At 43.4% G+C, this 25072-nt stretch overlaps 1 protein-coding gene across 1 annotated transcript in view; it reads left to right on the top strand.

The window, feature by feature from the left end:
- The window catches only part of PLCZ1 (phospholipase C zeta 1), a 481365-nt gene that overhangs the window by 414454 nt on the left and 41839 nt on the right, over nucleotides 1–25072 (top strand). The window contains exon 8 of the mRNA XM_069227516.1: nucleotides 9583–9755. Coding sequence (XP_069083617.1) covers nucleotides 9583–9755 — 173 coding nt within the window. The remainder of the gene's footprint in view (nucleotides 1–9582; nucleotides 9756–25072) is intronic.

Genomic DNA, 25072 nt, shown 5'->3' with positions numbered 1-25072 from the left:
TTGCACCCCATGTCCAGCAACAACTCAATTTCTCACAGTCTTCAAGTCTATGACAATTTGAAAACCCCCATTGAACTTTGGGAACAATAAACACAATTGAGTATGTCCCTTTCTCCTCCTCTTCCTTTGGGACTGGAATAATGGCCTTCTTCTGAACCAATGAAAGAATGCCTTCCTTCAACGTCATCCTTTTTTTGTGTGACCTAGGCACTGGAGTATGAATGATCACCTAAGTAACTGGGAGAGATCTTGTAACTTTGTTGATTTAAGAAAAGATCCCATCTAACAGCTACAGACATGATAATGCAGCTGCTTTGACAATATTGAGAAAAGTAGCCAACACAAATGTTACCTGCTTCTCCATGTTCTCTTATAACTCTGGACAATGAGTACTTGCTTGCCTGGATTCAAATATTTATTTAAAATTGAGTAACAAAAGCTGAACAGTGTAAGCTCCATAAATGTCACTACGAAGGACCAAATGAGAACCACCATAAACCTTCTTTAGAGCTGCATCTACCATCTTGTCGGCTGGGCTATTCAAAATGCTGTCTTTGGCTATAAAAGATCAACAACTAAGGCTAGCCACCCCAGAAGCCATATGTACTGAGCCTGGAAGTCTCTCCTTGATCCTCTCTAATGGATACAGACTGGACAGCAAGCGAGGAACATTATTCTTGTCAGAGTCTTTCCACTCATTCAGAACTAGATCAAGAATGTCCTGATGGATAGGTACTCCCATATTTACAGGCCTCTTAAACTACTGCAGAATTGCATCTTTTGAGGATTCAGCTACCTCCTTATTGGTATACTCCATGTTGTCCAGAATATGGGATAATAAACTTGGTAGCAAATCCTTAGAAATATATTCCCTTTCGTGCTCATATAAAAGAGAGGATGAACCACCAGATAATTCAGAGTCCGATAGGTCAGAGTAGATGCTTTTCTGATCTGCATCATCATCAAATTCCTTTGTGCCCTTTCTTCAATGAAACCAGGGTCTCATAACCAGCCTCCTGATCATGTCCTCATCTGGAGAACCTCTACCCTTTTTCCTTGGTGGAGAAGGAGCCACTGACCTATTAGAGGGAGATCTCGAAAGAGGAGATAAATGGCTCTTTTTAAGCATATGTTTTCCCATGGTAGCAGCAAATACAGTGGAGTCTGAGGAATAAGACAGCCAAAAACAACACTCACTACCTAGCCCAATTGGGAATAAATAAGAAGATCTCCTTAGAAGGAACTGAAAGGCTGCCAAACTCACATGCTCATGTGTGAGACACTGGTCAAAGAGCATGAATGTGCATCAGCACATTAAAACAACTAGAGCAGTAACCACACAATTTCCACATCAGTAAAGTGGATGTGCGAGCTACTAGGGTTTTTATTAAGCCACATGCATGGAAGACGGTCAATCCCAAGGGGGCAACCTCGCAGAAGGTTCAAAACAGACCAGTAGTCAATACTAAAAAATAGCACGTTTCAGGCACAACGATCCAATAAATAGCACATTTCAGGCACAATGAGCCATTAACCATACTCTTGCTGCTAAGATCATACACATGAACCAATCACCATGCTGCCTGGGCACCCACTACAGCACTCCTCTTCAGCCTAGCTCCCAAGTAGGTAGGGAAGGAGAACGTAACCTGAGCAGAGAAACTAAGAGTCCCAACAATGAAAGAAGTCAATGCCTGGCAAAGACTTCAGCATTCCTTGTCTTGCATCCGCAGGGCAGGAAACAAAACACAAAGTACTGGGGAAATGCTGCTCTGTTGTAGTATCCACCTCAGGGTGGATGGGATCAGATATAATTTCCTGTTTTCCTTTGTGTCCTGGGATTTGGCAGCTAACCTCATAGGTAAGAACTGGTTCAAGGACAAAAGCTGTAGAGGTAATCAGGAATTGTAGAATAAATGCTTGGTCCATCCTCACTCGGGTTCTTGGTGCTCCGAGAGATCTTTTCTTCAAAAGAGTAGTCAGTCATTTTGCGAAGTGCAGGCTTTCAACTTTGGCCCATCTAAATATTATTCTTAATAGAAAATGCCTCTCTTTTTTTTTTCAAATGCAAAAGAACTCTACACGTCTAAGTGAGAAATAAGAAAAAAAAAATCAATAGAAAACTATAATTTTTTAATTATTATTATTTTTGATACTTATATAAAAAATATTAATAATAAAAAAAATCTAGTTTTCTATTGATTTTTTCTTTTTTTCTTATTCCTCACTTAGACGTGTAGAGTTCTTTTGCATTTGAAAAAAAGAGAGAGGCATTTTCTATTAAGAATGTATTTCATTCCCTGGCTTTCTCTCTCTATTGTTTCAGGGACCCCTTAATTTAGTTTCCATCTAAATCTTGTACTGTTTCGTATTTCCGGGTGTCACTTATTGTTCTCACTTATTCCCATTAAGAGGTCCCACTTTCATGAGAAATATTTGCCTTAAGGGACTAAAGCGAGTAGAAATTCTCTTGCAGTCTACCACTGGCATCTCGCATCCTGATCTGTGTGAAGTATTTCATCTGGATGGTGAAATATATTGAGAATAATACACTTAGGTTTCACTATAATTATGTGTATTTTGAGGGGGGAAATACTGCAATTGTTCCCACCCGTAGTGTTCTTTTACTCATCCACCAAGGAAAAAAACAATAACATTTCCTTAGAACCAGATTTGGTCAGAAGGAAATTTAACCAAATTCTGTCCATATCAGCAAAACACAATTTCAGAAATAAAGTGGTACAAACCTTTTTCTGTGATTGTACACTAAGGTGCAAAACATCTTTGCAAAGTTGTGATTTTATTGAAAAAGTATGTGGTAATATTGTATTCAATCCATATCAGTCACATTAACTGTGTCTGATTGTGTATTACAAAAAAAAAGCATCCACTTCAAGAACCTCTGATCCCTCAAGGTTACTGATTTGAAAAATGTCAGTTCCATCGAGACTTTCATCCTTCCAGAGTCATTAAAAAAATGCCATTGTTTAAGGTAACAATAACACCTGGGGCTGCATTACATGAAGTGCCCTGGGAGAGTAACAGGTGAGTGCCTGCCCACTTTGTGCGCCCCAGGGCACTTTGGTATTACAGAAGGGAGCCGCAGACACTTCTATGGCCTCTTCTGTAATATTGATAGTGCTGGTGCACTCTTAGTGCCAGCAAAACCTGAAGAAGACATTCCAGCATTTGAATAGGGGCGTAGCCTCATGCAAAATGAAGGAATCTCCTTGCCTCTGCACCTGCTTCATATTATGGATGTAGACGCAAAGACAATGAAGCCCTCATGCGATGCTCTAGCGGTGCACCACAAAAAGTTGGCGTACGTTCTGTGCATCCCATGAGGGCAGCCCCACGGACCCTCCAGACATCCCCTTGCAAGCGGTGCAGTCACTCACAGGAGGATCTCTGCCTGCGCATTTGAAAATGAAGTTGCTGATTAAAAGATTTCACTAAATTTGCTGCCCCAGAGCAGCACGAGTTCATGGCTGCACTGAGGGCAGGGCATTCATTCTTATAGGGCGCACAGGTCATGTTTGCACCCGGCTTGCCTATTTACCTGTTTAAAGGTACCACGTGGCACAAACATGAGCAGTTCGCTAAATTTTAAAAAAAACAGGCTCTGTTATTCAGTTTAGCATAGCCCAAATGTGACCAAGTGATCCACAAATACACGTTATGTTACATATAAAAGTATAAATGCCCAAGAGAACAGTAACACCAATAATGCACAATGACACTGATTAAATACATTACACTTGAGTCTACAAGAGACGCTATTTATCAGACAAGGCAGACTAACACATAACGAGACAAACAAATCATTCCATACTGTATAACACACTTTATAGGTATAATTATGCCAAGAATAAGTTCTATTTGCATATTGACACAGTCATTCATATGTCTTGTGTTCTATAGCCCCAATGTATCCCTTCTCTCTCATGTCTGAGCTTCTCTTCTTCCTTCTAAATCTCACATTCCTTTTCAATAACCTTCTTGAAAAATACACTGGGGCACATTTATATTCTGTTCTCGCTGAATGTGCATCAAAAACTTTGACGCACATTCAGCGCAAACCGTCCACCATATGTAAACTTTGACGCCCGAGCCCATGGACTTCAAAATTCCTACGTGTGTGTCATTTTTGGGATGCAGAAAACTGCCTTGCGTTAATGAAATGCAAGTTAGGCGTTCCCAAAAATTACTTTAAGGCCTGCGCCTTATTTATACTCCTGCATCATTTTGAGGCACAGGAGGGGGGAAGCCTTAAAAAATGGCGCACAGCCTGATGTGCGCTGTTTTTAACGCCTCGGTGAGGGCAGGCGTTAAGAGACCTGTGGGCTCACTTCCTTGGTCTCAGACCAGGGAAGGAGTCCGGAGGTGCCCTTCCCTGCCCCCAGGGACACCCCATGCCACCCTCGCCCACCCCTGGAGGACACCCATGGATGGAGGGACCCATCCCAGGTAAGTACAGGTAAGTTGAGGTAAGTATTTTTTTTTTCTGTTTCTTAAGTGGCATAGGGGGGCCTAATTTGGGCCCCCCTACATGCCACCTTGCCCAATGACCATCCCCAGGGGACAGAAGTCACCTGGGCATGGCCATTGGGCAAGGGGGCATGACTCCTGTCTTTGCTAAGACAGGAGTCATTTCAATGGGGGTTGTGCGTCAAAAAATGGCGCAAGTCAGGTTTGAAGCATGATTTTTCCCTCAAACCTGACTTGCACCATTTTTTGACACACAACCCCCATTTTCGGAATGGCGTTAGCCGGCTGTAACATTTTTTACGCAAACCAGCACCGGCGCTGGTTTGCGTCAAAAAGTATAAATAAGGGCCACTGTGTCCAAATTGCAGTCTTCCGTCGCAGATACACGCGGACAGTACTCATTTCCACCTCCACTGCATTCAAAAGATTGATTACCTCGTTAACCTATAGTTAACCACTCATGAAAGTTTAATAATCATAACCAGATCACCTCGCTGTACACTCAAAAATCCTGCAGCTTCTCTTCTAACTACCATCTGCTTAGCACTAGTTATGCTTCGTTTGTCCTCTCCTTTAAAGTTTGCATAGCATTGAACCTGCCGAAGACAAGTAGAGACAACCACTACTGCTACACCCACAATAGCTCCTCATCCTTCCAGTTCTAGCAGCTACATCGGTATGTTATGGTAATCTGTCATTTTGACTAATGTCTGAAATAAAAAATGGCCAATTGACTACAACAGACAGACACAACTTCATTTTAGAGAACAATACGTTTCTGTTGAAATGGTAAATGATTTTTTGAAAGGACAATATGATAGAGAGGTATGAAGGGAGAAAGGGTGGGGGGAGTATGGATTGCAAAGGGGAAACCTTAAGGGATTTGTTAAAAAAGGTAATACATTGGGAGAACGAGTAGAGGTTTGCAAATCCTGAAGTTTAGCAGGAGGGGGAATAAGACATTGGTAATAAAAAATAGGAGTAACATAGGAAGGGGAGCAAGGGGTTTGAAAAATAAGTAAAGTGAGAAGAAGATGTTTGTAAAAAATGAGAGTAAGCTTAAGGGGGAATCAGGGGTTTGGAAAATCAAGTAAAGCAGAAGTGGAAGTAGAGGGTGTAAACTAAAAAGTGTGGAGAATAAATAGGAGTAAGGCCCAAAAGGGGAGTAAAGGGTTTGAAAATAGGGGGAAAAGCCAAAGGTAGCACAGGGTCTGAAAAAGGGAGTGATGCAGAAGTGGGAGAAAGCAAGGAATTAAAGTGGAGGGGGAAGCAAGCAATTTGAAAAAAGGAGTAATGGGGGAATGGGAGTACGAACTTTGTAAAAAATAAAAGTGTAAACTTGGAGAAGGGGAGGGGCTAAAGGGTTTAAAAAGGGGGTAAAGTGTGAATATGAAGTTTGTGAAAAAGAAAGTAAAGTGAGAAGGGAAGGAGGGTGTATGTAAAAATGAGTACTTTTGAAGAGGGAATAAGGGCTTCTAACAAATGAGTAAGTGGAAAAGGGGGTAAAGTGGTGTAAAGTGAGAGTATCAACAAGGGCACACAAGTCAGTGAAGAGGGTCCAAAAGTACATACCAAACTACCTACGACTACCCAATAGTCCCTAGGAGACTGGGTAGAAACTTAATTGTAAAACAACAGGCTCCTGAAAGAGTCGCTTACATAGACTCTGTGAGTTGGTATAAAAATGCAACTTATATTGAATTAAATATAAGACATGTTTCTAATGAAGCATACCCAAAATAAGTTATACAAAAGTTTTTTTTATATGAACATTGCTTCAACAACAAATACTGTTGGACTTGGCCCTTTTTGCAGAGTCATCCCCAATCTTTTTGCCTCCTTCCTCCTATTTTTTCTGACCTGTTTTTGTTGGCTTTAGGACTCCAGGCACTTTACCACTGCTAAACAGTGCTAAAGTGCATATGTTCTCTGTGTAAATTGTATTGTTGATTGGCTATCCATGATTGTCATATTTGATTTACTAGTAGGTCCCTAGTAAAGTGCACCAGAGGTGCCCAGGCCCTGTAAATCAAATGGTACTAGTGGGCCTGTAGCACTGGTTGTGCCACCCACATTAGTAGCCCTGTAAACATGGCTCAGACCTGCCACTGCAGTGTCTGTGTGTGCAGTTTTAAACTGCCAACTCAACTTGGCAAGTGTACCCACTTGCCAGGTCTAAACCTTCCCTTTTTATGCATATAAGGCACCCCTATGGTAGGCCCTAGGTAGCCCCCTGGGCAGGATGCACTGTATTTTAAAGGTGGGACATGTACTTCTTTGCTTTACATGTCCCGAGAGTGAAATACTGCCAAATTCGTTTTTCACTGTTGCAAGGCCTATCTCTCACATAGTTTAACAGGAGGGCTGCCTTTAAATGTGATTAAAGTGTAGATTTCCTTTGGGAGCAGATAGAAATGTGGAGTTTAGGGTCCCTGAACTCACACTCTAAAACATCTTTTAGTGAATTTGCTTTTTAGATTGTGTGTTTGAAAATGCCACTTTTAGAAAGTAGGGATTTTCTTACTTAAATCATTCTGTGGCTCTGCCTGCCTGGTTTATGGATTCCCTGTCTGTGCCAGTTTGACAGATGGGCAGTTTGCACCTCTCCACTAGACAGTGACACAGAGGGAGCTGGGGTGTAGCCTTCACATCCTGATGAGCCATCTGGGCTGAGGGCTGAGGGGTGGGGGGAAGTGGTCACTTACACCTGAAAGGGCTGTTCCTGCCCTCACACAATGCAGTCTCTAACTCCCTGGTGTATGTCTGGGGCCTGGCCTGGGCAAGGCAGGATCTTGAAAACAACAGAGACTTCTCTTTCAAGTAGGCCTACTTCAAAGGCACAAAGGGGTGTAAGAAACCCCTGAAATTCAGATTACTTGTGGAACCAAGAGGAACCTCTGCCAAGGAGAAGAGCTGGAGAAGCTGGAGGAGGAGCACTGCCCCTTTGCCTGTGACTGGGTTGGCCTGCAGTAGCTGCTTCTACCTGAGAGAGGACAAATACTGACTTTTGTGTGACTTTCCACTGGTGAAGAATCTCCAAGGACTTGAAACTGAGCTTGCCTCCTGTTGTTGAAGTCTCAGGGACAACTAATGTGCCAGCACTTGAGCTTTCTGCTGAGAGTCCTGCCTGCCTAGTGTGCCCTAACCTGTCTCTGGACCCTTAAAAGGTGCAGCTGGTGGAAAGGACAGAAATCCTTGCAAAGACTGCTGTGCGGGGAAACTTGACGCACCACCTGTCTCTTGGCTGAAAAACAACACACCGCTGGCCTCTCGGCTAAAATCGACAATCCATCTGCATTGCGACAGGGAGATCGATGCATTGCAGCTGGAGAAACGATGCACAACACCTACAGGGGCTGCTGTTAAAGAAGCAAGGCCCCACACAGTGCGGTTTCCTGAACCCGTGCAACCAGATCTCGACTCAACATCACTGTGTGGGGAAAATCATTGCAAAGCCTGCCTGGATCAGAGGTGCTCGTATGGATCAACGCATCATTCTCTTGGAGGAGAGAAGAAACGATGCATGCCGATCTGACTGGAGGAGGAACAACACACGGTCTCACTTGAGAGTGAGAAATCGATGCATCGGTGGACTTTTTTTCGATGCATACTCATCCGTGTGGCTTCATTTTTTATGCTACCCAGGTACATTTGTGTGCAAACAGCGTTCTCACTCTTTTCTAAGGATTAGTCTAAGGATTATTCTTTTTCAAATTCATATCTTGACTTGCGTATGTTGGATTTTTGTTGTTTTGGTCTTGTTTTATTTAGATAAATATTATCTATTTTCTAAACCTGTGTTGTGTCATTTTTGTAGTGTTTTCAATGAGTTACTGTGTGTGTTGGTACAAATACTTTACACCTTGCTTCTGAAGTTAAGCCTGCCTGTTTGTGACAAGGTACCATGGGGGCGAACGGGGGTTAACTGAGGGAGATTCTCCTTTACCCTGACTAGTGTGAGGGTCCTTGCTTGGGCAGGTGGTAACCTGACTGCCAACCAAAGACCCCATTTCTAACAAATACCAATACAATACGCATGGTCTTTTACAACAGTGTTCAGTCAGGCTCTAAAATAAAGAATTGTCAAGAGCACAGCCGACCCACATTGATCTTAAAAATCAATTTTTAGTATATTTAGATTCGCTCAATGGGGATCAGTATATCCACCTAACATATCATACACTCTCTGATCAAAGACCATCCAAGAATGGAGATTCAGTTGCAAATGATCTAAGTCAAATAAGAAACGTTAGAGAGGATGAACTGTCAACGTCCGTAGGACCATCTGCAGGACTGACTGACACAAACCAAGCCAAAAAGACAGTTTCTCGAGGTACCTAGCAAAAGCAAACAGCAGATGTGAACGACTGTCTGCACTTTCAGAACCAGTTTGAGGTGGCTCTCCTTTCAAGTGTCCTTTCCAGTCTACTCTTCGTACACAGATTTTGTGTAGGTGTTCACCACTTTCTTATACTACTACTCCACCAGTAGATGGTCTGCAAGGATTAGTTCTAGATCTTTTAGTTCCCAGTTGACATTTCTGTTGATTGTAAAATGGTTTTAGATTACATTTTGTATCAGACGAAACACCTATTACACAGTATGCACCCATTATGACCTTTTGTGCTGTGGTTCTATTGCTACGTAAGCATTTGACACAATGCTTATTTTTTGCTTATGAAATACAGGACATTAGTTCCCACATACATAAACACACAAAAAATAAAGTTTAGCAGTAAAAGTGGGAATAGAAACACACCATTGCAGGTTGTAGGAGTATCACAAGGGACATACCAGTGGAAAAAATGAAAAAATAATGAATTGAGTGGGCGACTGAGAGCAGGAAGTTATGCCAACTTTTACCGTGCTCCAGGATTAGTCAGGGTAGGGTGCATAGAGTTCGAAAAGGAGAGGTCAGACTACTCCTTAAACAGGTGTATATTTCATTGAACAGTTTTAATATTCACCATTTATTCATTTTTCCCGTTTCCTCACTCACCTGTTCCTCACAGTCTTGCTGCTTATCCATCTGCAAATCCTTTCCATGATATTCTGCTACAACCTAAATGCTGCATGTTCTGTTTTTCCTTCCAGTGTCTCTGAACTTTCAGACAGATGGCCTCGCAATGGATCTCCAAAGAGGAAAATTCAAAACTAATGGCAGCTGTGGCTACCTCCTAAAACCAGAGTCATTGAGAAAACCTGAAGCTAATTTTAACCCAAATGCTCCACCCTGTGACTTCGATCCCATTATCCTGTCGATAATGGTATGTAACATTCTCGGAAGTAAGCATGCGTGAGATAGCTTTTTTGATTGTCAAGCATTAGCACAGTCGTTTTCAGTGAGGTTGCTTTTGGGTGGCGAAGCACACACACAGACCGGGTAAAATGGCAAATCTGAAATGCAACATATAGCAAAGAAAATTGATGCATAGGAGCAGAAGCCTCACAAAAACGATGCAGGGCGCCCACTATCAATATGCAATATAAATTGATGTCGTTTGCCAACACGAATCGGCAAGAACTGCCGCCCTTGATAATGCTGGGGCTTCTCCCTTTGCCATATCTTTGCCCGAGCTAGTAATATGCTGTTTATTGTACTGTCGGAAACCAAATCACTGGGTGTCTTTTAGTCTTTTTATTGAGATTTTAATGGATACACAAACTTTGCAGATTTACTGATTTATTTAGGTCTGAACCCTCTATAGCAAGCAGGACGGCATAATAAAGATGACTATAGGTAGATAACAAGTCCATTATGCTACCAAAAAGGAGAGCATATAATATCTGTTAGATTGTATCGATCACACACGCACACACACACATATATACATATACATATTACATTCAGGAAAATATTTACAAAGATGTTTTGCAATGCAGTGCAGTAATCAAAGTTGCTGGGTTGTGTGGCAGGTAGAGTTGGAAAACTCCATATCTACATATGAACCGCACAATCCTCCTGCTCTCGTGCCAGCACTGGCATAAACTGTTATGTCATGCTGTGTTGTTATGCAGATTTGTACAATGGTGGACTACAATGCACCATCACCCACGAGGGTATACCTTTGTGAATCTGGCCTACGTTATTCGAACACATTTGATATTGACTTGGGGTTTCTGAAAAACAATCTTACCTACCTAAATACAAAAGGACTGATCTTGGTGGACTCCTGGCGCTTGCTATGTTGCTAGTAAGGGATATCAGATAACTGGTTGACGTAGATTTGACTAATCTACATTTCTGACAATCTAGTGGAAAAAACTGATTCCCAGAATAATATCAAAGATGAACATCTTTGGGATAAATGTGGGACCTACATCCCTGTGGACCACTTCATTATCTGAATATTTCTTTACATAATTTTTGGGCAGAAATCTTGTCTTAGTTTTTATTTCATCTCTTTCTTTTTCTATGTTGCTTTTCCTGCTCTTGTTAGATTAACATGTTATCACTTTAACAACCGTGTTACTCTGAAAATATCGACATTAGCACAAATTTTTCAGACAGACTAAACATTGTTGGAAATGGGGAAACATGATTGGAAAGCATGAAACTCATAATTGGAGCAAGGTGTCTCTTCTTCATTGCATACATTTTTTTAAGAACAGCTTTAAAAAACATGGGAATGAAATGGAACATTTGGAGGGGCAATAGTTTGAGAGAATCTCTTTCTACTTAACATTTAGGAAATGCAATCATGTTCAACTATTTTGTAAATTTTGTTTTTAAAATCCATCATTTCCAAAGTCAATACGCCACACCTTTGGGACCTATTGGCTTTGTTCATGTTTTCAGACATGCTAAATCTAGTATTTGGGGCTCCTCTGAAACTCACTCAGCAGATTCCTGATGACATCTAGAAGTGGAAGGACTGCTAAGCCGACCCCAGCAGAGAAGACTCCAAATAACAAATGACTAGGCTCCAGCCTTATGGACCTGTCTGGCACATCAAGACTCCAGCTCCAAAAAGGTGACACTTCCTGCAGAACCAGTGACCTCTACAAACCCCCAGAGGACTGTCTGCCCCGCAGAGGACCAAGAAATCCAGAGGATAGTGGCCCTGTCCAGAAGAAATCTCTGAAAGGGCTCCAGAACTTCCTTGGATTCATGGGCCCTGTCCACTCTGCACCCGATGCCCACATCCCAAATGCAGGTTGCCCACCAGTCCAGAGAAGGTCCCCAGGTGATTCTGACCTCAAGTCTACCCTGGGATGAGCCCTTCAGGCCAACAGAACTATGCCTGCTGCCTGAATCCGGAGGACCACCCTGACCGGATTCAACAAGGACTCCCAACGCCCAAGCTTACCCCTGCACCAACAGTCCCTGGCCTTGGGGATCCCGACCAATGGCCCAGGAACATCCTGCGGGTGACTCTCCTGCCTGTCCAGATTTTGTTTTCCCGGAACCAGCCACCTTGAAACAGCCTGCAGCATCTTTTGTGACCCCAGCCCCCCCCTATTGAAAAGCATTTAGACTTATCGGAAGGTCTGTGTTTGCACCCTGCACCTGGCTGCCCCTGTGCCACTGAGGGTGTGTGTTTGGTGTCATCCTGTGGCCCTCCTAGTGCTGACCTAAACCCCCCAGACCTGTGTCCTGAAACCGTGGGTACTTACCTGCAACCTCTTTTCTACCAAGTCCCCCCAGTCCTCATAGGATTCCACTGCAAACCCGACTTCAACCTCTGCACTCAGCCAGCTCTGTGTTCTGGTTCTAGTAATAAAGTAACAACATTTATTTTTGCTATATCAAAACAATTGACCTGGAGTTAGTCATTGACTGTGTGCCTCATTTCATAACTGTGTGTACAACAAATGATTTGCAATACCTTCTGATAAGTCTAACTGCTCAACTACACAACCACAAAAGAGAGCATTAGTATTATCTACTTTAGCCTCTGTTAAGCCTCTGAGGAACCCCTGCACTGTTTGCACATTATCCCTCATTTTGTTATTGTATATACAGTACAAAGCCAGCTCCCTACATTGGTGAATCAGCGGTGGGGCCTACGACTTTGCATGTGATGGACTACTCTGCCAATATCTGATCACACAACTAATTTCCAAAGTTGCCTTTAGATTTAGTTGACATTTGAATTGACAGTTTTTCTAAACTTTTTAAAAGTCCTGCTAGGGCCTTGGTTAAGTCCCCTTTAGCATTTTCTTTTTAGATTTAAAAGTTACCATAATTAGGGCTAAGTAGCTAGAAGTAGTTCATAGTTCCTAAAAGTAATCACCAACATTAGTAACAAAATGGGTAGCTCAGAGGACATGGTGGTCGAACTCGACCTCACCCCTTACTTCCATCTTAAGATGAAGGAGTTAAGGTCCCTCTGTGGTTTAAGAAAAATTAAAACTGGTTCCAACCCTACCAAGATTCAGATCCAGAAGCTCTTTGCAGAGTATGCAAAGAAGCACCCAGCACCCAGCACAGAAGAAAGACCTCCCCTCAGACAGAGAAGAAGTTAGGGATCAGGAGGATGAACTCCACCCTCCTAACCTAACTAGGGAGGACAGGGTCCAAATGCCCATGACTCCAAGGATACTACTCAAAGGAGAGTCCAGTTCCTCTGGGAACATTGAGAGCAGCTTCAATGAAGGGGACCTCCTTTTTTAAAGGATGGCCAAAAGACTAGCTTTGGAGAGACAGCTCCTTGCTATAAAACAGGAGAGATCAGAAATGGGATTATCACCCATTAATGGTGGCTTGAACTCTTAGTAAATAGGGACAAGGTGTGCTCTGACACCTCTAAAATACCCAAAGGGATTGTCCCCAAGTATGATGAAGGTGATGACATCAAGAAGTGGTTCACAGTCTTTGAGAGGGCTTGTGGAACTAGAAGATTGAAAAACTCTCACTGGGGAGCTCCCCTTTGGCAACTGTTCACTTTAAGTGTAGGGATAAGCTCCTCACACTGACTGGTGCAGATACTGAATTCTATGACCACATGAAGGCTACCCTGATTGAGGGCTTTAGATTCACCACTGAGGAGTATAAAATTAGTTCGGGGGGCTCACAAAACCTTGAGACAGTCCTGGGTTGATCTTATAGACTACTCAGTGAAAACACTAGATGGTTGGATAACCGGCAATGTAGTGCATGACTATGATCGGCTTTATCATTTGTTTGTGAAAGAACATCTTTGGAGTAACTGCTTTAATGACAAGTTGCATCAACATCTGGTAGGCCTAGGTCCAATTTCTCCCCAAGAATTGTGAAAGAAAGCCTACCATTGGGTCAAGACAAGGGTGTCCAAGACTTCCACTGTGGGTGATCAAAAGAAAGGGGTTACAAAGCATCCACAGGGGAAGAGCGGTGAGACACATAAGAATAAAAGTAAAGAGTCTTCTAGAGGTCCCCAAAAACCTGAGCGGGAGAGTAGGCCCTGAACCCCTTCACAGTCTTCCTATGGGTACAAGGGTAAAAACTTTGATCCCAAAAAGGCCTGGTGTCACAACTGTAGGCAGAATGGACACCAAACTGGAGACTTGGCCTGTCCCAAAAAGAATTCCCCTAGTACTGCACCTGTAAGCACTAGTATAGCAAGTCTCCAGGTGGTATTAACAATGTGTCCAGAAAGAATCGGGGTTCACACGGAAGCTACTTTAGTTTCTGAGGGTAGGATAGATGTTACCACTCTTGTTGTCTGGCCCCCTAAAATGAACAAATACAGATAGCATTCCTTGATAGTGGGACTAAGGTAGAAACCTGAGGTCTACAAGTGCCAGTGTCACCAGGGTTGACAGAAAAACTGGTTTCCACAGAACAGTGTCTGGCTGGACAAGCTTATCCATTCACCTGTAATGCCAATGTAACTAAGGTCCCTCCCATGGCTATGGTAACCTTAGAATGAGGAGGGGTTACTAGCATGAAACAAGTAGTGTTGTCTTCTGCAATCATAGTTGAATGTATGCAAGGGAATGATCTGGAGTCCACAGCTTGGGCTGAGGCAGAACCCATGCAGCCATGCTGGGAATCTCTGAGGTGGTGTGGGTGAAGACTAGAGCACAGACCCGAGCACAAGGTAAACAAGAAGTGTTGAAGCCTGGAATAATGGCCCTACCTTCCAAGATAAAGGGCAAGAAGACTGGAACAGAAACAGTTGTATTGTGAGAGATCGACCACTCACCTGAAAAGCAGGTAATCTGCAGGGGCAATAACTGTTCCCCCTTCCTCCCAGGACACCTCTCAGCACTGTCAGTTTTAACACGGGAGTCCCAGCAGGTATCCCCAAAGGGAGGGGGTTTGAATGACAGAGAGAGAGAGAGAAAGAGAGAGAGAGAGAGAGAGAGAGAGAGAGAGATACTACCACTGCTGCCTGGTCCAGCCGGGCCCCTATTCTTGAGGGTGCAGGTGGTCAGTGTCACTGCGTTGTTGAGGAGTCAGGTTCTATATGGGAAAGGAACAGGTATGAGTAACATGCTGCCCACTAAGCAACTAATGCTCATGTAGTCACTCAGACCCCCAGGTAATCACTTGTCATTCAACTCGCTTCCTTGTCCTTTCTCTCCACTCGGTAGGGCTGGCAGGAATTTCCTGGGACTTCTCCCTGTCCTATATTGTGTTATGTAATCACTCTTGATGTTGTTGCACACACTAAACATGTAACTTAACTAAAACACACAAAACAGGAATATTTTCTTCCATTAAGCAAATATGCATAAGCACTGGTTGAACAATAAAGCTCCGAAAACTTTCAAAACATGATTGCCCCATGTTTATTTTTGTGACAATCACTAACTGAGTATGGATCAACGCTGAAAATGATTTGTAGGAATTTGTGATTTTGTTAGTAACAGACGGCACACAAACATTAATGAGGGTTCTATTCTTACAACAGGTTTTAGGTGTGTTGCTTTCTTTCACAGGGCACAGGTTAAAGACTAAAAGCAATTGAATAAGAGTAATAATAAAATTAATCATGTCTAAATAATCTTTCAGACATTCTAGCTAACAACCTTGAATGTCTCTCTTTCTGAAATGAAAGTCACCAAAGGCTAACTTTTTTAAATAAACAAAGGATTAGTTCAAAAGCATTCAAAAGCATTCACACTAATGTGAGTGCCTTTTCTTTTGTCACTTAGCTTTAACGGAAGAAGTCCTGGATCCTAGTTGCCGGGCAACAGTGAGAAAGCCTTGGGGAATTCTCTGCTGGGCTGGCTCTCGACCTCAGCTTAGTCCTTTCCCTGGTTACCGGGTAACAGTGAAGAAGCTTGGAGGAGCTGGCTGACCCTCTTGACCTCAGCTCCGCAGAAACAGGAAACAAAACCAAGCACTTCCTGACCGGTGGAAGGCTATTTATGGTCTCTCTGGAAGAAGTCATGTGTAGCACATGGCAAACAGAAAAACTGGATGGTGTTGCCTAGCAACCAGGACAGCAGCCGTCTAGAAATGTGCAGAGGGTCAGGTGTTTACAAACCGGTCTTGTGGGAGCAGAATAAACAAGCCTTGGCAATGGCAACTGTGCACATTAACAGTGACAGGTAACAAGCCTTGATTAAACCTAGCAATGACAATTCAGTGCAGTTGACTGCATTTATTATTTAACGTAAAATGGGCACGCACCAAGAGCTAGACCTAGATGAGGGAATCACAACATGTATGACCAAAAGGCTGCTCTGGTGGAGTTTAAACCAGGGCAGAAGTTATAGGTTCTGGATTATGTGGCTTCCAGGGCACTTCAGGACAAGTGGAGTGGCCCTTTCCTATCCTAAAAAAGAAAAGTGAGATCACCTACGTGGTAGACCTGGGCACTAGCAGGACACACAAAAGGGTGAGCTTTGTGAACTGCCTCAAGCCTTTCATTGACAGGGCGGTTGTAACAAAGCTGATGGTTACTGATGAGGAGCAGGAAGCAGAGAGTAAGCCTCTCCCTGACCTCCCCTCTCACAACCCTAAAGATGGGTCAGTTGATGGAGTTGTCTTCTCAGACACCCTCACTGCCCAACAGCAGGCTGACTGCAGGCAAGTCTTGCAGCAGTATGCAGAGCTCTTCTCCTTCACCCCTGGTCAGCCACACCTGTGTACCCATGATGGGAACACAGGAGACAGCTTGCCTGTCAAATCCAAGATCTATCAGCAGTCTCATCAAAGTTGAAGTAAACAAGATGCTGGATTTAGGGGTTATTGAACCATCTGACAGTCCGTGGACTAGCCAAGTGGCCTTCGTCCCCAAGCTCATCCCCAGGTTCCAAAGAAAAAATTAAGGTTCTGTGTAGACTACAGAGGTCTCAACTCTGTCACCAAGATAGATGCTCACCCTATTCTAAGGGTGGATAAGGTGATAGACAAATCAGGTGCAGCAAGTGTTCTCAGCACCTTTGACTTGGCTTAAGGGTGCTGGCAAATTTGCATGGCACCATGAGCAAAAGAAAAGACTGTACTCTCCATACCTGATGGGCATTATCAGTTCAGTGTTATGCTCTTTGGTTTAAAGAATGCCCCTGAAACCTTCCAAAGGTTGGTGAATCAATTCCTTGCTAGCTTGTAGTCCTTTAGTGTAGCATATTGAGATTATAGTGCTGTCTTTAGCACCTCTTTGCAGGATCACCTGGTCCACCTGAGGGAGGTTTTGCAGGCCTCACTATCAAGGTATCTAAATGCCAGACAGGGCAGGGCACTGTTGTATTCTTGGGCCACCTTGTAGGTGGAGGCCAAGTACAACCCTTGCAGCCCAAGATACAGACAATTCTGAACTGGGAAGCTCCAAAAAACCAGACTCAAGTCAGGGCGTTCCTTGGCATGACTAATTATTACAGGAGGTTTGTGAAGGGGTATTGATCCATTGTGACACCCCCTCACAGAACTGACCTCTAAAACTCTAAGAAGATGCCAAAGAAAGTAAACTGGACTGTTAATCCAGAGGGAGGCAATGTGACCAGTACCAGTTCTCAAAGCTCCAAACTACTCTAAGCAGTTCATTGTGCAGACAGATGCCTATGAACATGGGATAGGAGCAGTCCTGTTCCAGACCAAGGATGATGGCCATGATCAGCCTGTTGTTTTCATTAGCAGGAGGTTACTCCCCAGGGAACAGCATTGAAGTGTCATTGAGAGAGAGTTGTTGTGGTTTGGTCCCTCAAAAAGTTGAGACCATACATGTTTGGTACTCACTTCATTGTTCAGATTGACCACAGGCTTCTCAGATGGTTAATGCAAATGAAAAGTGAGAACCCTAAACTTGTGAGGTGGTCCATCTCCCTACAGGGAATGGACTTTACAGTGTAACATAGACCTTGAACTGCTCATGCCAATGCAGATGAACTTTCCAGATTTTTCCACTTAGACAACGAAGACTCTCTTGGTAAAGGTTAGTCTCATCCTATTTCATTTGGGAGGGAGTTGTGTAGGAAAGTGCCCCTTTTGCCTCATGTTGATGCTAACTTGGCTGAGTGTGTGCTGGGATTCTGCTAACCATGCCCCAGTACCAGTGTTCTTTTCTTAAACTGTACCATTGTTCCCACAATTGGCACACCCACACACAGCTAAGTCGGAGGTTCCAAGGGCTCTGTGACCAGGGATTGTCCCTAAAGCCTTCAGACTGTATTGCGCCACCCTCAGGGACCCCTCACCAAACACATGCACACTGCAATTGCAGCTTGTGTGTGTTGGGGGAGAGAAAAAGGCAAAGCTGACATGGCATCCCTCACAGGGGGCCATTCCCACAATCCACTGCCTGTGGCATAAGTAAGTCACCCCTCTAGCAGGCCTTACAGCCCTAAGGCAGGGTGCACTATGCCACTGGTGAGGGCACAACTGCATGAGCAATATGCCGCTCCAGTGTCTAAGTTCATTCTTAGACATTGTAAGTGGAGCGTGGCCATATCGAGTACATGGGTTGGTAGTTTGTCATTATGAACTCCACTGCTCTATGATGGCTTTACTGAAGACTGGGAAGTTTTTATCAAACTTCTCAGCACAATAAACCCCACTGATGCCAGTGTTGGATTTATTGTAAAATGCACACAAGTGCATCTTAGAGATGCCCCCTGTATTTTAACCAACCCTTTATTGCAGGACTGAGCAGTCTGTGCCTGCCTCTACTAACAGACAAGTTTCTGACCCCATGGAGTGAGAGCCTTTGTGCTCTATGGGGTATGAAACAAATCCTGCTCTGGGTGGAGGTGCTTCACACCTCCCCTCTGCAGGAAGTGTAACACTTGGCGGTGAGCCTCAAAGGTTCAGGCCTTCTGTTACAGTGCCCCAGGACACTTCAGCTAGTGGAGATGCCTTCCCGCCGGGACCAAGCCCAACTTTTAGCAGCAAGACTGGTGGGAAAATTAGGTATAACAGGGAGGAGTGACTACTGCAGCTAGGACCACCAAAAATTGTCCAGGGCTGAGGTGACCCCCTCCTTGCAGAATCCTCCATTTTGTTTTGGAGGTTAGGGACCATTGGTCTAGGAATGTGCGCTCCTCTCCAATGGGAGTGGGCACAGAGAGGGTGTAGTCACCGTCAGGGACAGTAGCCATTGGCTACTGCCCTCTGACACCTGTAACACCCCTAAATCTAGTATTTAGAGCCTCCCCTGAACCTCACTCACTCGATTCCTAGTGACCTCAAGGAATAAAAGAAAGAAGAAAGAAGGACTGCTAAGCTGATCCCAACAGAGAAGACTCCAGCTGACAATTTACTTAGCCCCAGCCCTACCGGCTTGTTTTCCTGCTCCAAAAAGACAACGCATCCTGCAGGACCAGACTGCCTGCCCAGCAGAGGATTAAGAATTCCAGAGGACAGCGGCCCTGTCCAGGAGAAATCTTCAAAAGGACTCCAGAACCGCCCCGGATCTGCGAGCCTTGTCCACTCAGCACCCAATGCCCATGGCCTGAGAGCAGGTATCACACTGATCCAGGGAAGGTCCCCAGGTGATTCTGTCCTTGAGTCCACCCTGGCTTGACCCCTCCTAGCCAACACAACGATGCCTGCAGACTGAATCCGGAGGATCCCCCTGACTCCAACAGATCCAATGAGGATTCTCAATGCCCAAGGAGACCTCTGCACCCACAGACCCCTGGCCTTGGGTAACCCAACTCACAGTCCAACAACATCCAGCGGTCACCGTTTCTGCCTGTCCAGCCTTTGGTTTCCCAGAACCAATGCCCTTGACCCAGCCTGCAGCATCTTATGTGACCCCCAGGGTCCCCCCCGTTTGAACAGCATTGGGCGCTCAGCTCTGTGTTTCCACCCTGCACCCAGCCGCCCTGTGCTGCTGAGAGTGTGTGTTTGGTGCGATCCTGTGCCCCTCCCATCCCCGGGTACTAACCTAGACTCCCCAGGCGTGTGACGTGGAACCATGGGTATTTACCTGCAATTTCTTTTATACCAAGTCCCCCTAGTCATCAAAGGATTCTATTGCAAACCCAATACCAACTTTGACCTCTGCAGCTGGCTGGCCCCGTGTTGCTGGTGGTGCACTTTTGAGGTCAGCCTAAACTTTGATCTGTGAACATCCTAACCCCGAAGACTGTAATTGTAAGTCATCTACTTACCTGTTATCTGTGGTAACGCGTTTGCCCCAGGACTCTATTGACTCCACTGGAAAATTGCACTGTGTCAACTTTTGAAATAGAAAAGTGTTACTTACTTGTAAACTGCTTTATTTGAAAAAAAAAACAAAGTACATTTGATATATATGCTTGATATCTATTGACAACTGTGCTTCCCTGCAACAAAGTTCTTCTGGATCTAGTGATATAGTAACAAAATATGTTTTTGCTGTATAAAAACAATTGGCCGTGAGTTAGTCATTGAGTGTGTGCCTCAATTCTGAACTGTGTGTACAACAAATGTTTTGCACTACCCTCTGAAAAGTCCAATTGCTTCACCACACTACCACAGAAGAGAGCATTAGTATTATCTATTTTACCCACTTTTAAGCCTCTGGGGAACACCTGGACTCTGTGCACACTGTACCTCATTTTGGTATAGTAGATACAAATGCAGCTTCCTACACCAAGTATAGTAAAAGGTTATTGTTAACATATTTCTTCAAGACTGCTCTGGGTCACAGCAAGAGAGAGAGCGGGCAGTAATATCTGCATTTTTCAGGGTCAGACGAGGGTTCTTTTAATAATGGCTTTACTATGGCATATTTCATATTCCAGACACAGCCCCTGAGCTAAGTGAGCATTTGAACATATCAGTCAGCACAGAGGTTACTGTTTTCCCTCATTTCAGTATGATGTCAGGAGGGGCTGAGTTAAGGGGGGACCCTGACTTTAGGGACTTTAACATCTTTTCTGGGTGATTTCTGAAAATGTGTGTTAATGTACTGTCCATAAACTGCTATGTTCACCACTTTAAAGTAAGAACGGTTCAGGGGTTTTACATTTAGTGGAAAATTGTATCATTATGATCAATAATCCCACTTCCTATCCTTTCTTATCTACCAATAGAAATTTACACTTCTACTTTCAGGGAAGCCCGGTATACATAGCATGTGAAATCAATGTAAATTTGCCTATGTATAAAACACTTGAAAATGTTAATTTGGTGGGTTACCCAAAAACTGCATTTGTGAGTCACACCACGTGAATTTATAAATCACTATCTTGGGTGTTGTGAAAGAGTTAGTAACTTTCTAACTCCCAAATAACATAGAAGTCATTGTGGCATTTGTTAAAACAGAGGAAATCCAATCTGCTCTGACTCACTTTCCTCTACAGGTGGAAACCCTTGACACATCAGTCTGTCAGGCCAAAGGTGCAGTAATCCGAATCATCACTGGGAAGGGCAAAGTAACTTTTATACTGAACCTATATCCTCTATAGCACTTGAACATTGGAATAGCGCATTTATACAGATAACCAGTTGTGGCTTGCGGGAGAAAAAAGGGGCGGGGTTGCATGTCGTGGGGACCCCCCCCAAAAAAACAAAAACAAAAACCGTCCCTTTTTCCCGAGCCGTTCCACCCGCTCTGCTCTGTCGCTGCAGGCTGCAGGCACAGACTCCCAGCCTGCCCTGCGGCCAATCCTGATGCTACTCAGAGCAGCGTCAGGATTGGCTGGGAGCACCCAGATAGGGATCTCTTAGGCAGACTGGGAGCCTGTGTATGCTTTCTCCAGCCCAGCCACACAGTGCTGGGCTGAAGAGATCACAGTGCGCATGTATGTTTGGCCGGCCCGAGACAGCCAGCCAAACATACTTGCGCACTGAGGGGGAGTGCTGTGCACTCGCCCTCCTTCCACGTCACGCCCAAGGCCCACCCACCTTTATAGAAACAACATAATAAAATTAGTTTATTATGTTTTTCCTATAAAAGTTGTGCAGCTCCTGCTGCTGGTGGCGGTCCTCCACCCTAGCAGAGGAGCCGTAACTGCAGATAATGGAAAAACTGCAATGCCCGTCAAATCATTTTGTCTGGCTTAAAAGGCTCGAACAAGTCCAAAATATCAAAAACAATAGAAATGCATATGTGCACAGGCATATAACAACTGCAAATAGTGTAGTATCCCACTTGGTACAAGAAAGGAAGGTGAAGGCCTCTTTTATTTTCCCTTCACTTTACAAGTGTATGTTATACCCAGTGTCATGTCTGAACCATCTGTAATGGTCCAAATAAGAAACTGCACTGTGTTGTTTTTTAAAGTAAACATTCACATCTACAAGCAGCTTCCTGAATGGTATTCATTTGGTTAACTACACCTAGCAGTTGCAAATGCGGGGGCAGTATTTCCATTTTAACCATCAAAAGAAAGAGGGAAATCTACATCAAAATAAAAATCTACTTCCCAGTCAGTATGCTATCAAATAGTACTCTCCCAAATTGTTAAAGATAATCACTCAACATTAAATCTTTGCCTTGTCTTTCTCAGCAAGCACAGTTTAGGAGTGCATGCTCTCTACTAATGAAGTTACAGGAGTACCCCAAATGCAGCTGAGATCAAGGTCCCACAGGTTAAACTCAATAAACCAAAACTAACATAGATTTGATAATCGAGCAAGAGAAAGAGGCTGTTTCAGGGAATTTTTCTGTACCAGGCCCAGGAGATTGGACCATGGCCTAATCTAAGAAGAAGCGGTGTGAGGATTAACACGGGCTCAGTATCATTCTGAGTTAATTTTACATTCAGCAAGTCAATCACGTTTATTGTCCATTTGATACTAGTTGATTTCCTTTACCAATTGCCCTAAAGCTTTGCCTCTCAGGAAGCAGTGGAATCATATTTCATTTAATAAACAGCAACTATATTTGAGACACAATAGTCAATAAAGCTGCGATCAAATTTTAAGACAATCGTTGCTTACTGTTTTTGATCTGAGGGTTCTCTGAACTTAAAGCAGAGAACCGGATCCACAAATAATAGAACAAATTGAACTTTGCCAAAGTTACACTCACAAATATATCTGTATCCTCCATCACGAACATTTTGAGTTTGGTTGAACTGGAGACAATGAGTTTTTCTCTAAAGGTAAAGCTCTGAGAAAAAGATAAAATGCACTTGACACATGCAACCCATTTTCCGAAGGCAGTGAGTTTTGCATCATCTGAAAGAAAACATTGTTTTTGTGTGTAGGTCTTGAAAAAATATATAAAAAAAATGATGGTGTGAGGGTATTGTCCAGCCAAACCTCAATTTTGAAATTTCCTCACACTGGCAGAACCTAACCATCGTAAAATTGTTCTTGTGGAGGGCAGCTGTCACTTGTGCCACATGATAATTGATTAGACTCCACCATAATTATTTCTAAAGGAGAAGCCTATTGTCTGAGTTAAAAGCAGCTTTGAATAAAGACAGCCCAAGAACAGGTGACAGCTGGTGGGTGGGATACCTGAATTAATCTCAGTCACTGGTAATTAGTCAGGGCTGTATACCAGTCCATTGTTTATTTGCCCATGGTGCAACCTCAGATTGGAACCAGCCATAAGCAAATCAGCATTAATCCTGCTCCAATAGGAATAGTTCAGCCCGAACTACCAAGACAGGTTTTCTCTGACCCAAAACACCAGCAACCCAGAACAGGTTTGGCCCAGCCGGGGCTCTTCAGTCATGCTCTTCTTGGTTCCAAGCTTGACAGGAGCATATCATGAGATGGGGAACAACCCATTGGAGCTGGCTCAAAACTTCTATATGGCTTGGTCCAAACTGAAGTGGCATCATGGCAAAAGAGCAATATGTCTGAATATTACCAAGTGATTGCCAGTGGTTAAACAAGGCGCAAGCATTACTCCCACAACCATTTGGCGATAGTGAAGAAGTACTGGCAAAGTCAATAGGCTTGGCATTAACAAGCAGGTATTTTTATTACAAAAAAGTCAACAAGAGGGAACATGCTTCATCTAAATATGGTAAGCATGTGCTAGCCATATTGAAATTACATTTATATTTTACTTATTATGTATATTTTAATAGAACATTATGTGTTGCTTCCAGCAGAAACATATGCATAGAAGAAGTACTGTTTGAACATACCAAGAAAATAGTTATATAAAGAAGCGGATTACTGTAATATGAAGATATATTTTCATTACACAAGGACAGAAAATAAGAATAAACATTGAAAAGAAAACATTGTTTGCAAAGTAACGTACTGGCCTCCAGCACAGGCACTCAATTGCACTTATTTTTAGGTGGACATGCACTGATGACAGGGCAAAATGCCATCATCCATGGTTTGAGAGCACCAGTGGATGAAGAGGGCTTATCCATTGCTCCATGTTATATGCTGTGGTGGGCAGAAGCAAAATGGGAATGACTGGTGAGCTGTCCAATGAATGGAAGTAATAGGCCCAGAGCCCCACAAACTCATGTATATACTCTTTTTTTGCTTTTTTAATTAATCAAGACTGACAAATACCTAACGCTGTCTACACAGCAGACCCAAATATAACTGCAGTGCAACTGGTGCTTAGAAGGCCTCCTCCAACTACTGCTTTTATTGCATACCTAGCAATTATTTTCGTGGGGTACAGACATATGCCTGAATTTCAAAAAGAAAAAAAACTTAGGGGCAACCCAGTATTCCCCTAGGAACTGGGTACAGACAATGTCTCACTTAAAAATGCTTCTAGGCTTGTAGGTTGGAGTCCCCTGGTGTGTTGCTACAGAGCCTATTTTTGCAACCTGTTGTAAGTAACAGAATATAGCTATTCTGGTTGGGTGACTGACACAGTGTACTTTATGGTGCACATTTGCTATGTTTTTAAAGTACCTTTTTAACTTTCTTTGTCATATAGGTGGTGGCTTATACTAGTATCCACACCTGTGCTATGGTGATATTTTGGGTTCAACAGACGGTGCACATAGTGTGATTTAATAGATTGCACATACTGTTTTTAATTAATTTTTCTTATGTGTAGGTATTATCTAACAACGTCGAGTCCTGATGATGGTCTGATGGACCTCTGACTGCCACTACAGGCCGAAACATCGACCTTACCTTCTCATTTGACAAGCTGAATTGATATTGATTGAACTGGGACTGAAAATCAGGCAATTATTGTGCAGAACTGTGTCATGAGAAGGGTTATAACCACTTTCTGGATCTACAGTTGGGATTAAATCTTATGATCTAGAGGGGTTGTATACAGTATTGTTGTTTATGAAATGGACATTTGTTGGAATTGTTGTATATTTTTTTATA

Source organism: Pleurodeles waltl, chromosome 4_1 (assembly GCF_031143425.1).
Source record: "Pleurodeles waltl isolate 20211129_DDA chromosome 4_1, aPleWal1.hap1.20221129, whole genome shotgun sequence".
Classification (NCBI taxonomy): domain Eukaryota; kingdom Metazoa; phylum Chordata; class Amphibia; order Caudata; family Salamandridae; genus Pleurodeles; species Pleurodeles waltl.
This window is presented reverse-complemented; position numbering and strand designations above follow the sequence as displayed.